The 15,992-nt window shown below is 40.6% G+C and overlaps 2 protein-coding genes across 3 annotated transcripts; one reads left to right on the forward strand and one right to left on the reverse strand.

The window, feature by feature from the left end:
- Window positions 1-626: 626 nt before the first annotated feature.
- Window positions 627-7,954, forward strand: LOC123511922 (hydroxyacid-oxoacid transhydrogenase, mitochondrial-like). Of its 2 annotated transcripts, XM_045268014.1 has the most exons (9): window positions 627-768; window positions 1,407-1,485; window positions 2,111-2,319; window positions 2,781-2,977; window positions 3,363-3,699; window positions 4,611-4,769; window positions 5,330-5,481; window positions 6,587-6,708; window positions 7,184-7,954. In XM_045268014.1, the coding sequence occupies exons 1-9, from the start codon at window positions 713-715 to the stop codon at window positions 7,265-7,267; spliced, it is 1,395 nt and encodes a 464-aa protein (XP_045123949.1). In that variant the 5' UTR covers window positions 627-712; the 3' UTR covers window positions 7,268-7,954. The 2 variants fall into 2 exon arrangements, with proteins under 2 accessions (XP_045123949.1, XP_045123959.1); XM_045268024.1 differs by lacking the exon at window positions 627-768 and having other exon boundaries at window positions 1,453-1,566.
- Window positions 7,955-9,218: 1,264 nt separating this feature from the next.
- On the reverse strand, window positions 9,219-14,925 carry LOC123512992 (flocculation protein FLO11-like). The gene is given in 4 exon segments (XM_045269779.1): window positions 9,219-11,962; window positions 11,965-12,027; window positions 12,030-13,961; window positions 14,303-14,925. Coding segments are annotated over 4 exon segments (2,388 nt in total). The 5' UTR covers window positions 14,499-14,925; the 3' UTR covers window positions 9,219-11,765.
- Between the last annotated feature and the right edge of the window lie 1,067 nt (window positions 14,926-15,992).

Below are 15,992 nucleotides of genomic sequence, written 5' to 3' on the forward strand. Positions count from 1 at the left end.
CTCTGAGAAACTTTCTGAGATCAAAAGGCATACCAAGTTCGCTTGTTGTGATTCAGTTAGGAAAATTCGGTTTCAGTAATGTTGGCCAGGTTATTTCGGCACAGACTCCGAATTTTTTTTTTTTTTTTTTTTTTTTTTTTTTTTTTTTTTTTTTGTGTGTGTGTGTGTAAATGCTACTCAGTGATATTTGCTCTACGCTTTTTGAGTGGAGCATTATCCTATGCAACAACTCTGACAATTTTGTCATAAGGTATATATGTACTATTAGACTTATAAAAAATATATTGATGGGACACTGGTACATCCATACTTTGCACCATTAAGAAAATATTTTTGCATATTTTTATGTCATTTTCAATCAGACACAGTGAAATAACTAAACGTTTATATTATGAGGAATGTAGGCATGAATATATATATATATATATATATATATATATATATATATATATATATATATATATATATATATATATATATATATATATATATATATATATTTTTTTTTTTTTTTTTTTTTTTTAATAGGGCTTCCACAGGAGCGACAGTTCGGCGCGATAGGCAGGACCAACTTGTGAATTAAACCAGCAGGCGAACAATGAAAACTACACAGATCGCAATTGGTGCCATTGGCGACTTGTTGATCACAGTGAGAGTGTGAGAGAGAGAATCTCATCAGACTCAGTGGCAAGAGTCTCCTCGCGTGATAAGGATGTCGTCCGCACGTTCCCGCGCTTTCCATCTTTTGAAGTCTATTTCATCGGCCACGTAAGATAAATGACACCTTGACAGCTAGTGAACTAACCTTTCCTAGTGAAATATCTATAGTAACTTCAAGATTATGCCAAGTTCATGTACTTGTGAGGAAGTTTAGGAAAGTTTAAAGTTATATAAATGTTAACGCGTGGACTTTGTGACATGATTTGTTAGGTAACTTTGTTGTTGTTGTTGTTGTTGTCTCTACCTAGTGTGAGGACAACTGGTGTGATGCTGCTCCGCTGTGACTGTTTTTGTCGTGGATTATTTGTAGACTAGTTTATCACCACCACCACCACCACCACCACTACTACTACTACTACTACTACTACTACTACTACTACTACTACTACTACTACTACTATAAAGAGTGTTTCCAAAAAGACGAGAATAGAAATGATAGTAATTGTGATGTAGCAAGAGATTGTGGTAAGAAGGCTGATAATCTTTACATAAATGTGTTATCTCGAAGTACTTTTGTAAGTTGTTGACTGTGTGTGTGTGTGTGTGTGTGTGTGTGTGTGTTTGTTAATTAGTTAGTTAGTTAGTTAGTTAGTCCAATCTTCTAATCTTCTCTCTCTCTCTCTCTCTCTCTCTCTCTCTCTCTCTCTCTCTCTCTCTCTCTCTCTCTCTCTCTCTCTCTCCTGCAGGTGCCAATGCCCTGCCCACTCAGCAGGATGGACGCCCCACTCCACCAAGGCCGCCAAGACCACGGACTACGCATTCGAGGTCATATCAGGTCATGCTAGGTCGTGTCTTAATTGGGTCACCTTGTAATCAGGTCACTTTTTCATTGGCATCTCTTTATTGGTAAGATTATGGCAAACCCCTCCCAAAAAGCATTATTTGTATTAATTATGAAAACATCCTTGAATTATGAAAACATCCCTGGAAACCTAAATAACTTCCTCTTAACCCTTTTTAAAGAGCAAAAACTTCATAACTTCCTCTTAAACCTGTCAGTCTATCATTGGAAGTATGAAAATTATTACAATACATCCTTTTAAAACACTAGAACCAGCTAAACTTCCCTATGAACCATAAAAACTACCCTTAGAAACACTAATAACATCCACTATATATATACACCAATACCAGTTCTTTTAAGAGGGAGGTTTCACGACATTTGCTCCAGACTTTGTGCTAACTTCTTATCTTTAAAGGAATTGGCAATCAAGTGGGCCTTTTCTCTCTCTCTCTCTCTCTCTCTCTCTCTCTCTCTCTCTCTCTCTCTCTCTCTCTCTCTCTCTCTCTCTCTCTCTCTCTCTTGCTCTCGCTCCTTGACCAGCTTCTCTTGCATAAAAATAAAAGTGCACCCAAACACCCCATAACACATAAACACCTTTATCCATAGATGGCGTGTTCCACCGTTCGCTATGGGCCGAGGGTGACTCAGGAGATCGGACAGGACGTTGGGGTTCTGGGGGCCAAGAAGGTGCTGGTCATGACAGATGCAACACTGGCCACCATGAGACCAGTGGCGGCTGTGCTGGACTCTCTTTCACACCATAAAGTGGAGTTTTCAGTGTATGATTCTGTTCGTGTGGAGCCGACAGATTCCAGGTGAGTCTGGTGGAGGAGAGAAAGGAAGAGGAGGAGGAGAGGTGGTGTGTGAAGATACTTACAGGAGAGGAGGAAAGAAAAGGAGGAGGAGAAGAGGTGATTTGTGGAGAAGAGAAGGAAAGAAGAGGAGAGGAGAAGGGATGATGTGTGAAGATATTTACAGAAAAGGAGGAAAGAAGAGGAGGAGGAGGAGAAGAGGTGATGTGTTAAAATGTTTATTGAACAAACAATTTCTCTACATAGAACATCACAATTTTTTTTTCTCTCTCTTCCTTTATTATTCTTACTTAGGTCTCTATTATTTGTACTCAGCTCTCTCTCTCTCTCTCTCTCTCTCTCTCTCTCTCTCTCTCTCTCTCTCTCTCTCTCTCTCTCTCTCTCTCTCATAGACTTACATAGAAGAAGAACCACACAATTAAGCATCTGATAACTTCCTTCACTAACACCAAGCTTCACTACAGTTTCAAGGACGCAGCAAACTTCGCCAAGGCAGGAGGTTTTGATGCCTTCATTGCGGTGGGAGGCGGCTCAGTCATCGATACTTGCAAGGCTGCCAACCTGTATGCATCAGATCCAGAGGCAGACTTCCTGGACTATGTGAATCCCCCCATTGGGAAGGGAAAGCCTGTCACGGTCAAGTTGGCGCCCCTGATTGCTGGTTAGTTTGTGTCCATAAGGGTGATATGCACTGTCTTTCTAAGTTTTACGTGATCATTGAGGTATATGTTGATTTTTTAGCTAACTCTAGACTTGTATGCATTGTAAAGGTGGTTAGCTTCTACATTTTGTCAAACTGCCACTGGAATCATAAAAGCTCGCCAGAGAATCTTAATTTATGTGTTATTTTGAAGGGATTGACTTATTTTTTTACGTATAATGACATTTTATATGTTTTTGTATACAATTTCAGTTACTCCAATTTTGTCGCTGCTTTTCCTGCTACTACAATAACAGTAACTTTCCCCACCGCCTCTAATACTTCTACAATTTTAACCTTTCCTGCTTCGAGTACACATATACAACACTTTTCCCCTGCCTTACAGTGCCCACAACTGCCGGGACTGGGAGCGAGACAACAGGGGTAGCGATCTTTGACTATGAGCCACTGAAAGCCAAGACTGGGATAGCCAACAGGGCACTACGACCAACACTGGGCATCATCGACCCCCTGCACACCCTCCTCATGCCTGAGAGAGTGACGGCATACAGTGGCTTTGATGTTCTTTGCCATGCCCTTGAGTCCTTCACTGCTATTCCCTACCAGCAGCGCTCCCCCCGGCCTGAGCACCCACTCCTCCGACCAGCCTACCAGGGATCCAATCCTATCTCAGACGTGTGGGCCAGACATGCACTGGGTATTATTAGGGATTACTTCAAGAGGTGAGCTTCAGTTTTTTGTTTTAACCTCCTTAATTTTATGCAGAGGGGTTGTTGCTATTTTTCTCATCAAGGTTGTGTTTATTTTGTCTTTTTTTTAAGGTTGAAAAGTAAAGGATCAATTCAAGAGTTGGGGTTCTTTTTTTTTTTTTTTTTTTTTTTTTTTTTTTTTTTTTTTGTCTTAAACACCTGAATTTTATGTAGAATGGTTGTTGCTTATTACTTTCTGTTTTTCTCATCAAGGTTGTGTTTTTTTAAGGTTAGAATATAAGTGAGGGATTAGTTCAAGAGTTGGGATTCAGTTTTTGTCCTAAAGCCCTTGATTTTATGCAGAAAGGATGTTGCTTATTGTTAAACCCTTTTGTTATTCTCATCAAGGTTGTTTTGTGAGGTTAGATATTTGTTGTAAGCCTTTCATTCTGTTATTAACCCCTTCAGTACTGGGATGCATTTTTATCATGAATATTTGGTGTGATCAGATGATTTTATTTACATTAGGAAGGGTCTATGGAGGTCAGAAGATTAATGGCCAGAGTTTTAACTATTTTAATTTCCACATGAGTTTCTGAAGCTGTATAAAATCACCAAATAGTAAGCAGAATGAATATGAAAACACATCCTGGTACTGAAAGGGTTAATGTTGTCAAGTGCTTTAGAGATAGTGTTTAGCCTTAAATACATCGTTCCATCCATTAAAGTTGTTTCTGAAGGCCACAGATAACTACTTCAAGAGACTTTTAAGAACACACATAAGGACACACACCAAATTAGAAAAGCTTATATAACAAACACACACACACACACGTACACAGCTCCTCTCTCTAGGTAAATAGGTCACATTCTTACACACACACACACACAGTCACACTCACACATACACACACAGTCACACTCACACAGTCTTTCATGCACAGATCAGTGTACAACCAGGATGACGTGGAGGCTCGGTCACAGATGCACTTAGCCAGTACCTTTGCTGGTGTTGGGTTTGGCAATGCTGGGGTTCACCTCTGCCATGGCCTGTCTTACCCCATTGCTGGCGGTGTGAGGAATTATAAGGCAAAGGAGTATCAGTAAGTTGTTTTATGTTGGTGATTTGGTTATGTATTCTGTTGTTATCCTGTTTTATGCCCTGCTCTGTTATTAAGCTGTCTGTTATTTTATTCAGTGGAGAATATTTCATGTATAAAAGTAAAGGAGAGTTAGTTATTAGTTTGATAGGTTAGAGATTTGTTGATTTATTCTGTTGATAGCCTGTGTTACCTCTTGTTCTGTTATTTATTTGTCTATTCTTTCATTCTCTCGCTTATAAAGAAAAGAAGTATTAGTAAATAGTTAATTATGGTATGAATTTGTCTGTCTGTGAACATTATTTATTTGTATGAGTGAAGTTTTAGTAAGAAGTTAATTATGGTATCAGTTTGTGTGTCTATTAATATTATTAGCCATGTTACCTATTCTTCTGCTATTAATTTGTCTTTTCTTTCATTCTCTCACTTATAAAGAAAAGAAGTATTAGTAAATAGTCAATTATGGTATGAATTTGTCTATGTACATTATTATCATTGTTACTTCTTGTTCTGTTGTTTATTTGTGTATTCTTTTATTGTAACACTAATGAAAACAATTGTAGGTGTGACCACGCGCTGATCCCTCATGGCCTGTCTGTGGTGATGACTGCTCCAGCTGTCTTCACCTTCACAGCTCCCTTCTGCCCCGAGAGACACCTGGAGGCCGCCGCACTGCTGGGACACGACACCACCAATGTTAGGAAGGAGGATGCTGGTTAGTGCTCCCCCAAAACACTTTTCCTACCTAAATCCTTTGAAAACCATGATACATTTCCATATTCATTCTCGTGACTATTTGGTGATTCTATACAGCTTCACAAACTTATATGGAGGACTAAAATAGTGAAGACTGTGGCCATTAATCTTCTGGTCTCCATACACACTTCCTAATGTCAATAAAATGGTCTAATCGTACACAGTTCTCAAGGTAAAAATGTGTCCCAGTGCTGAATGGGTTAAGTGTTCAATTCATTCTTTCATCCCCTCCATTGTGTATGTTTCTTATCGACCAGTGTTAGGAAGGGGAATGCTGGCTAGTGCTCTCCCAAAACCTTTCCTACCTCAAGTCTTCAATTCATTCTTCCTTTCTCTCTGTTGTGTATGTTTCTCATCCTGCTGCCTTCCTGAACACTTCTACCTCCTCACACAGTTATATCTTCACATGCACCTCTTTTTTTTCCTTCTTCTTCTTCTTCTTCTTCTTCTTCTTCTTCTTCTTCTTCTTCCCAGGCATATAATTCTTGTTTTTCTTTCTCTGTGATGTCTCTGTTACCCTCCTGCCTTTTTAAACACTCAGTGACTGCCCAAACATTCTTCTACATTTCGAAGTGCTGTATATCTTTGCAAACATCCTTTTGTTTATTTATTTATTTATTTTGTTTTTTTACTTTTCTAAACATTCAGTTCAATTTTTCTTTCTATATTTTTTATCTTACCTTCCTGTCTTTCCAAACACTTCAGTAACTGCCCAAACACTCTTCTACACTTCCAAACATTTCTGTCTTCATAATCACTTTTTTTTTTCCTTCCCAAGCTTTTAATTGTTTTTTTCCTCTATATTGTCTTTTTTTTACCCTTCTCCCCTCCAGAAACACATCAATAACTGGTGAAATGCTTCTTCTTACCTTCCCAAGCATTTTATTGATGTTTCTCTTCCTCTATTTTGTCCCCTTTACCCTTCTGCCTTCCCAAACACCTCATCTGTCTTTCCATCTAACCTCATATCTCTCTCTCTCTCTCTCTCTCTCTCTCTCTCTCTCTCTCTCTCTCTCTCTCTCTCTCTCTCTCTCTCTCAATCTATTTATCTCCCTCTCTGTCAGGGTTGGTTTTGGCTGACGTGTTGCGCAAGTACATGTCGGATATGAAGATAGATGATGGGTTGGAGGCTCTTGGGTTCACTAAAGATGACATTCCTGCTCTGGTGAAGGGGACACTGCCACAGGTAAGGCCCCTTGAGAATTTGAGACCCTCAGTAGTAGTAGTAGTCGTAGTGGTAGTAGTAGTAGTAGTAGTAGTAGTAGTAGAGGTGGTGGGGGGGGATATTTTCATCTAATTAAATCTCTTCCTCTCCTCTCTCTCTATGTGTGTTTGTTTGTGTGTCTGAGTTTACTTCATCAGTTAGTGGGTTTTTATTCTAGGATAGTGACGTATTGTTTGTCTAAGCCACTAGTCTTGCTTCTTTCCACACTAAAACCCTATCTGTATGTGTGTGTGTGTGTGTGTTTATCAATTTATATTTTCATTCAAGGACAGCATGAAATAACCTTCCTTCTGCCAATAGCCCTAAGCCATCCCTAGCATTTCAAATCAGCTAATTTCATGAAGCAGTTTTGTCAGTAAGCAAATATTTCTTTTATAACTTCCCAATACAACTGTTACATGAGACTTTATGTAACTGTGACCTCTCGCCTGCACAGCATCGCGTGACAAAACTTGCACCGCGGGAACAGAGTGAGGAGGACTTGGCTGGCCTGTTTGAACACTCCATGAAGGTTTACTGAGGCGGAGAAGTGCTGAGATGAGAACAAGGTGTGCTGTGTTGTTGGGTGTAATCTGGCAGCTAACACACACTTAGATGGGATATATTTTTAGTGTATGGTAGTAGTATGTTAAAATTTGTAGAATTGTATCATATTTAAATCTTGTTTATTTTCTGGTGATATGTTACTCTTATCATTCCTTATTGCTTAGATTTATTTTACGAACTTTGGGTAAATTTATTTCAAGTGTATCCATTGTGTGACTGAAGTCTTCTAAAGCTTTCAGATTTGTGGCATTTTTGTATGATAAGGTTTGGTTTAGTTTACTGACAGGTTGTAGTTCCAGTAAATCTGTATATAACATATCCATTGTATTACTCAGGTCTTCCAAGATACAGTTTCAACCTTTATCATAGAGTTAGATCTTACTTCTCATTTCCCGTTGTTTGGTTTTGTTTGACAGATTCGCTTCAAGTGAATCTGTATGAAACATATCCATTGCATCACTTGTATCTTCCAAACTCCAACTTTTATCAGGTCAGTTTTTACTTATCATCGTCCATACACGCTAAGCCCATCCGTCTTATCAGTATAGATAAGCTCAGTGCCAAAGTGTCAGGTATACACAATAGCTGGAAGGCTCTCGTGATGTAAACAAAACCACAAATTGTACTGTTTTTTGGTCATGTATATAATTTTTACCATACACTTATTGTTTTTATTTCTTTGTTCCTGTCAGTTTTCCATTCTTGTGTGTGAAAAGTCTAGCAGATCTATGCTGTGTTGTGTGATAAAGAAAACTGCAACACAGCGAGGGGGAAGGTAGTATGACCAGGCACTATTGTCTATGAAATTGATAGTAACACAGTCATCTTATCTCCTCCTCCTCCTCCTCTTTACCCTCTCCAACTCTTATTCATCCTTTTCTCTCCTTTCATTGTCTTCTTATCCTGTCCTTCTCTTCATCTTCCTTTTTCATTTCTTCCTTCTCTTTCTCTTGTTTTCTTGTTTCACACTCTTATTTCTCCTCTCTTATCTTGCTTTTTCTCATCTATTTCAATAATTTTTCATTCTTTACTCTCCTTTCTATTTTTATTCTATTCTCTTCCTCATCTCCTTTATTTTCTCTTATCTTCAACATTTTCCTTTATTTTCTTCCCTTATTTTCTCATCCTGTCCTTCATTCATCTATCTATTTATTCATTTCATCTTATATCTCCTTCATTCATCTATCTATTTATTCATTTCATCTTATATCTACCCAATATTTGAGTGTAGTGATGACCAGCTGGCAGCAATGATGGTGAGAATGATGAGTTACACACACACACACACACACACTGATGTAATGATGATGCAACAACACAAACTAGATAAATGGAAGCCTCCTCTTGACTGCACATTTGCCAACTCATTATGATAGGTGGTGGTGGTGGTGGTGGTGGTTATCATGGGGATATATGTCCATAATGCCAGAGTTAGTAGTAAGTTTAAGAGGAGATGGTGGTTGTAGTACTTGTGAGGTTGTGGTGGTGGTGGTAGTGTCAATTCAGCACTATTTAACACCACATTGCATTAGTAGAAGGTTCCAATAGTATTTTCATGATTCATATCCTAATATCAGCTGTATTTATTTATTTTATTTTATTTTATTTATCTTAATGTAGTTTAGCTTATTGATCCATTTTTCTTTTCTGTCTTTATCTTTCTCTGATCTTTCAAGCTCAGGCAACTTTCTCTCCTCTCTAGATCATTAATTTTTACCATTTTCTGTTACATACACTCATTTATCCATTTTCTTTCTCCTAATCTCTATTTCTCCTTATCTGAACATTCATTACTTATACAATTCCTCCTTTATCTTGAATATCTCCTTTTTATAGATTCCTGGCCTTGTCCCATACTGTCCTTCCAAGTGGCCAACAAACTTACACACACACACACACACACACACAGGAGAGAGAGAAATATATAATGTCTATCAATTTTATTCATTTTCTACCAGTAACCAATAGCAGTGGTATCTGTATGACAATAGTTGATAGGTAACTGGTTTAATGTAGTAGTAGTAGTAGTTCCTGAGTTGTATTAGAACAGGTATTGACATATTTCAGGTCCAGGTATGAACTATTTCTTATATATCATCTCTGTATCACAGCATCTTTTCCCTATCAGTGCTTTTTGGGGATCCTATTTTGAAACGCTGGCTACACCTCTACTTTCAAAGGCCTTTAGTTGAAGCTACATAAGGGAAGTTTTGTGGTTCTGGTGATAGACAAGTTTTTTAGGGAAGTTTTGTGGTTCTGGGGTAGACGAGTTTTTAAAGGAATTGGTGGTTCTGGTGATAGAAGTGTTTTAAGGGAATTTTTGTGGCTCTGGTGATACATGAGTTTTTCAGGGAATTTTTGTGGTTCTGGTGATACATGAGTTTTTCAAGGAATTGGTGGTTCTGGTGATAGAAGTATGTTTTTAAGGGAATTTTCATGGTTCTGGTGATAGATTAATAAGATTGTCAAGTTAAGAGAGAGAGAGTTTAGAGAATGAGGGTAATCAACTTTGTGGCCTTTGAAAATAGTTGTGGTGAGAAAGCAGTTTCAGAGAGAGAGAGAGAGAGAGAGAGAGAGAGAGAGAGAGAGAGAGAGAGAGAGAGAGAGAGAGAGAGAGAGAGAATTTACACATCCATTTTTACGAAAAAGGTGTACAAAATTTTTTCTTATCTTTGTTTTAAACTCATTTCTTTACTCTGTGTATCTATAATCATACATTTATTAAGCAACTCCCCACAAAAAGAGAAAATAATATAAAACGTAAAATATAACTCGACTCCTTGACTGGCGATGATATTAGATATTTTTGGCAGTCACTTTCATTTTTTTGTAACCTTGAACTTGCAACAACACATACATGGACTTAAAACAATCAAAATACTTCTTTCTATTCTCTTGTCAGTCACGTCCTTTAGGAAATCATATATAAAATTCATCTCGGACAACATAACTCACTTTTCTATTGTCCACATTTGAATAACTCAACAATTTGTGTCACATTTCACTTCACTCTGAGACAAAAGAGAAGTGAATGAATAAAAGATCGGTCACTATATCAAGTCTTTCGATAATAGTAAAATAAAAACTGACAATTTGACTTTGAGAACCATTAAGCACACAAGACAAACCATCACTCAAAATTTCCAGCCATCAGTATTTATCAAAGCCAAATTTCACTTCTTACATGTTCACCCATCTGCCACAAAAATTAAGCTTACTGTGTTATGCAGGAGTCAAGGAGTTCAGCTTAAGCCAGCCAGCATTACTTCAATAGCCTTGTGTTGCATTGATAAAACAAAGAACTCAAATGTTACAGCTTCTAAAATAATAATAAATCAATTAAAAGATAAAAAAAAAAAAGATTATCAGTGTATCTTGTATCATTGAATTACTGAAAGAAATTGGTAAAAGTGAAAAAAACAATAAAAAATGGAATTACTCATCTTAATATATAATCTTAGTGTATGTGTGTATATATATTGATAGGGGTATATACTCTTGCTTAACTTGATACATGGAGATTATAGACTGCAAAATATATATTCCTTGGATAAATAGTTGTAATAGTAAGGCTGGGTAATAACAAGGGATCTTTACAGTAAATACAACATAGAAAGTAAACAATATATAAACTTTCATATACAAAAGTAAAGAAATCTTATGCACAACTGACTAGCATGCCTGTGCTTTATCCAGGCTTACTACTAATCCATCCATACCCTGACTGCCTCCCTCCCTGCCTAGCCAGAATCCACACCCTTTTGTTTGGCCAAGTCTTGCTACCCGATCCAGTCCTGATCCATGTTCCTTCCTCAATCTATACCTGCTTCTTCTATCCTTTCTCTAACTGACAATCTTGCTACCCTATCCAATCCTGACCCCACTGTGTTCCTTCCTTCATCTGTTCCTGCTTCTTCTATCCTTTCTCTAACTGACAATCTTGCTACCCTATCCAATCCTGACCCCACTGTGTTCCTTCCTTCATCTGTACCTGCTTCTTCTATCCTTTCTCATTAGTCTGACAGTCTTGCTACTTAATCCAATCTCTATCCTATTGTTTTCCTTCCTTATTCATGTATTCCAGGCTTTGTTCTACTCTATTCTGCTTCTATCTATATTCTAGTTAGCCTGACAGTCTTGCTATTCAATGTTTTGCTTTCTCTTGCTTATCCATATGCCCTTGTTACCCTGACAGTTTGCTACCCTGCCTTTACCCATGTCTGTCTAGATTTCCTGACCCATCCACACTCTAGAAAAGGACAGTACAAGCCTCCATACAAAGACAATACAGAAAACTTGCATTCACACCCTCTTCACGTCAACACTCTCACATACACCTTATCCTGCCTCTATCAAAGACCTCTACTCTGGCCAGCATGAAAGGAAGGGGCAGAGAGGGGCTTACAGACTCCACAAATAGAAACACACTTATTTTCCCAAACAAGGCAGAGAGAAGCCTAACAAATTCATGGTTATAGGAAGCAGCGTGATGGGGGAGCATAGAGGCGGCGATAAACTCTTCTCCGATGCCCTGGGTCCAATACCAGGGACAGCTCGGCCTCCAGGCTGGCCACGCGCTGTGCAAACCTGGCCCGGTCCCTCGCCTGCTGCTCCCATGGCCCCCTGCGCGCCTGGCGGTACGCATGGCCCCACACAACCATTGGGTGAACTGTCTCCTGCCAAACGTTACTCGCTGGTTTGTTTTCCCTTGCACGTCTTTCTGCACCTCCTCCTCCACTTTCTGTTGACCTCACATAATAAAGGGTCACTGCTGTGTTCCTCTACCTGTGTTTCCGGCACCTCCTGAGGCTTCTGGCACTGTACCTGGCTCCCCAACGGTGCCATGCGACACTCCACCACCACAAGTCCAAACCCAAATGTCTCCCAGGAGTCATCGAGAGTCGGCGCTGAGTCCACCTCACACTCATCCCAGTCTGAGTCCTCATCTGTTTCTGAATCTGACTCTCCTGAACCCAAAATGCACGCCAGGAAGCCATTGCGGCCGCCAGCACCCGGACTGCGCTTAGTGGGTGTGGCCCGGTCCGGCACAGCGCGGTCCACTTCATCTGTCTCCACAAATTCTATGTCCAGACTGGCCCCGCTGGATTCACTCGATGTTCTGGTGCGGCTGCTCGGACTACCGGTGGTGGACGCCGGAATGGGTATAGGTACTGCCAGGGGTGACGACATGGTAGGAGTGCATGGCAGGGGTGATGCAGACAGGACGTGGCTCTCTGGCTGGGGTGACAAGGCCAGGGGAGGCACACGACACAGGGGTGATGAGGCAAGGATCAGTGACTTCTCAGGTGACATGGGAGGAGTGGAGAGGTCATCTGAGGTCACAGAGATGTCGGAGACTGACGACGGTGACCCGCAGATGTCACGGTTTTGACCTAACTCCTTCAATTCCTGCAGGAACCTCCTCGACCGCTTCCTTTGGGATTTGCTGGGACGTTTGAAGAGTTCTGGGGTCCTCCTGTCGTTTGTCACCCTGGGAGCTTCACTCTGTCTGGTGGGAGAGCAATCACCCTGGAATATTTTTGGTATTGGCTGCTCAACTCCCTTGTACTTAAACTTTGTAGTGTCGACAGGTGGGGGAGGGGGAGGGGACACACGGCCAACCACCCCTGCATAACTGAGAGAGCTGCTGTCCTCTGTGGCTCTCCCCTGCAGCACCTCAGCACACACACTCCTCCCCACACTTGCACAGTCTTGGTTCTTGGCGGAACATGAGTCTTGTGAGGTAATACTTGCCTTGTTTGGCATTACAGGGACTTGGTTGGTGAGGTGTTCAGTGAGAGAGTCTGCCTGAGGTCTTCCTACACTCTCCTTAACAGTCTCTGGGCTGGGTAGACGCTGGGTCCTGCTGGTACTGCCATCCACACACACCAGCCCTGAACTTGTCTTTTCCTGCCCCACCGTTGAACACTCTGACTCGCTGCAGGAAGATACAGCAGGACTCTTCACCTCGCTTTCAAATATCACAGCTGGACTTGATCTTGGACTCATTTCCTCAGGCTGACTCAACACAGCAGCACTCTGACACTGCGGACTCCTGTCAACACCTTCCTTTTCACTGTTTCCTTTCTCTGCAGGCTCACCAGTCCATCTCTGTGTCACCTCAATTGGCGGGCACTGCGGCACTCGACCCTGGCACTGCTTGACTGTATGAGTGCTAGAGGGAGATGCGAGTGTCCGAATATCCTCCACCTCCTTCTCGGTAATCTCGCAAAAGCCCTGGTCTCTGCTGACAGGGGCTGGAATGGGGGTGTCCTTAACCTTGGCAGTGTCTTGACATGGTATCCTGTACTCCTTAGGCACCCACTCCTGTGCATTGGGGTTCAGGGAAGTCTTAGAGAACTGATAGGGTGGAGGACAGCTGGAAACAAACACTTGGGGCTGTTTCATTGGTGGAAAAACTTGTGGGTATGTCTGCAGCATCTCCTGTGGCTCCATCATTAACTGGTGCTGTGTGGTGCCCTGCGGTGCTGCGTGCCACAACCCACACCCAGAGTCCATCACAGCGCACGGCATGACTTGGTACGGTGGTGGCTGTGGTGGGTGGTGTGGGAGTGGTGGTGGCGGGTAGTCTTGCACCATGTGTTGGTTCACCCAGTACACCGGCGACCTGGAGGTGAACATGCTGGCCACGTGATTCCACATCTGACCTGTGGTGGTATGTCTTAGTAACAGCTCAGTTCAGGTCACAGATTATTTACATGGATGAGGTGAGGTGAGGTGGGGTTAGGTTAGGTAGGGTTGGGTTGGGTTGGATATTCATAGCATTGATTAGATTAGGTTAGGTTTCAGTAGCAAGTAAGTAAACATATTATAGTGTTTTGCATGAAAATGACCAAATGTTAGACCAAATTTGTTTATATAAGCTCTTAAGCTGTTCTCTCTCTCTTTCCCTCAATCTTTCTGTCACTTAGTCTTTACTTCATCAATCATTCTCTCTCTCTCACACACACACACACACACACACACACACACAAACACACACACACACCTGGCCAAGAGCTGCCTCTACTCTGGGGTTTGTCCTGAGGCGGGACTGGTGGTGGGGCAGGGCAGGGGTCCAAAACGGGGGGCCGCCCTGGGAGGAAGGATAGAGTGGCCTGGGGTGTGACCTTGACTCCGCGACCCATCCTGGCGCGACCTTCCATACTGGGTTGTGACCTTTGCTTGCAGAATAAGGTCGTCATTTTCTAGACTTTCACAAACAACTTTTCTTCAGCAGTTAGTGAAAAAAGCGCTAAATGGCCTGGAATGATCACACTTAATGTCTTGCCAAGGTGAAATGTTGATAAGTGGGTGGTGGTGTGTGTCTGTGGCAACGTTCATATCCATTCCCACGTTTTGCAGGCGAGAACTCAACACACCGTCCATTATTCTCTCTATCTCTGACACGGACACGGCTAATCTTTCCATGTTGCTCCTCATGTAACTCAATTCCTCACTGCTCTTCACTCGCACGGCCTCGCTGGAGCTTTCTATCACTGCACATACATGTCTGCTTTATGGTAAACTTGCGTAGGACTCGTGTGTAATGCGTGTGACGAAATATGAAGCGATGAACTGTAGGACGTGATGTGCTTGTCGTTCCGTATCTAGCCATGATGTAAACAACCGCAGCGCGTTACAAACTAGTTCCATCCGCCCATACTTTTTTTTTTTTTTTTTTTCTTAATTATATTTTTCCTGTTTTGCATCTAATGTGTATCTTTATTTCAGGCTTTTTTATTATTTTCGACTTTTTTCTTTAGGAGTTTTAGTTTTATTTGACGTAAGAATGCGTATTTTAGGTCATTTGCGTAAAATGTTGACATTCTTATTAAAACCCAAGAAGTATACAGTTTAAAGTTTTATTTGTACACTTTTATTTCATTTGAAACTAAAACTATCATTCATTTGTATAGAAAAACTCAAAACTTTAAACAAGTCAACAAAATCAGTGCAAAAAAAAAAATCTATACTAACATTTCAGCGCCAGCAAAACATGCCATTCACTAATTGAAAACAAACTTGATTAATTATCAGCACAAAATTAGTCTAAAGGAAGTTTCAAGAATGAAGGAAAGGCTGACTAAGTAAGGATGAGCGCGGAGGAATACATCATTGCATCAGCCCATTGTAGCCAAGTGACGTGACTCAGAAATCCCATGAAATTGGCGCGCACTTCCTAACATGACTTACATCCTCTAGTGAGTCTAGTTTATTCTGGGGACTCACTCGGTATTCCTTTTTCCTATCTGCTGATGGAAATAAGGCAAACTAATTATATTAAAGTTGTATATTAGGAGAAAATAATATCCTTAGGGTCAGATTTATTAGGGAAAACATGGAAACAGTTTAATATCTCACTATGGTTTTTCCTTATTTCGATTCCTTCATCCTTCATGGCGATAGCAATAAGGTAAAGCGATTGTAATAAAGTTATATATTGAAACAAAAAATGTTTTGTGGGTTTTAATCTGAAGAAAACAGGAAAAGCTAGGGTTATGTACTTTTCATATTTTTCACAGCTATAAGAGACGAGACGAAAATAAAAAACGTTCAATGTATTAAGGAAAATGTTCTTGAGTTATCATTCGTTAAAGAAAACACGAAAACACGTGTTTTGTGAAGTAACACGTATTTAACATCCTCTTAATTAATCTTCCCTTACCCTATAAAAAAAAAAAAAAGACTTGTATGTG

This window comes from Portunus trituberculatus, chromosome 4 (genome assembly GCF_017591435.1).
Source record: "Portunus trituberculatus isolate SZX2019 chromosome 4, ASM1759143v1, whole genome shotgun sequence".
Lineage (NCBI taxonomy): Eukaryota > Metazoa > Arthropoda > Malacostraca > Decapoda > Portunidae > Portunus > Portunus trituberculatus.

What these genes read in the sequence shown, in the direction of transcription:
- LOC123511922 (XM_045268014.1), top strand. Translation starts at nt 713, where the DNA reads ATGTCGTCCGCACGTTCCCGCGCTTTCCATCTTTTGAAGTCTATTTCA. An exon ending in AAGTCTATTTCATCGGCCAC is followed by an intron (nt 769 to 1,406) that starts GTAAGATAAATG and finishes TCTCTCCTGCAG; the next exon opens with GTGCCAATGCCCTGCCCACT. An exon ending in TGAAGGGGACACTGCCACAG is followed by an intron (nt 6,709 to 7,183) that starts GTAAGGCCCCTT and finishes TCGCCTGCACAG; the next exon opens with CATCGCGTGACAAAACTTGC.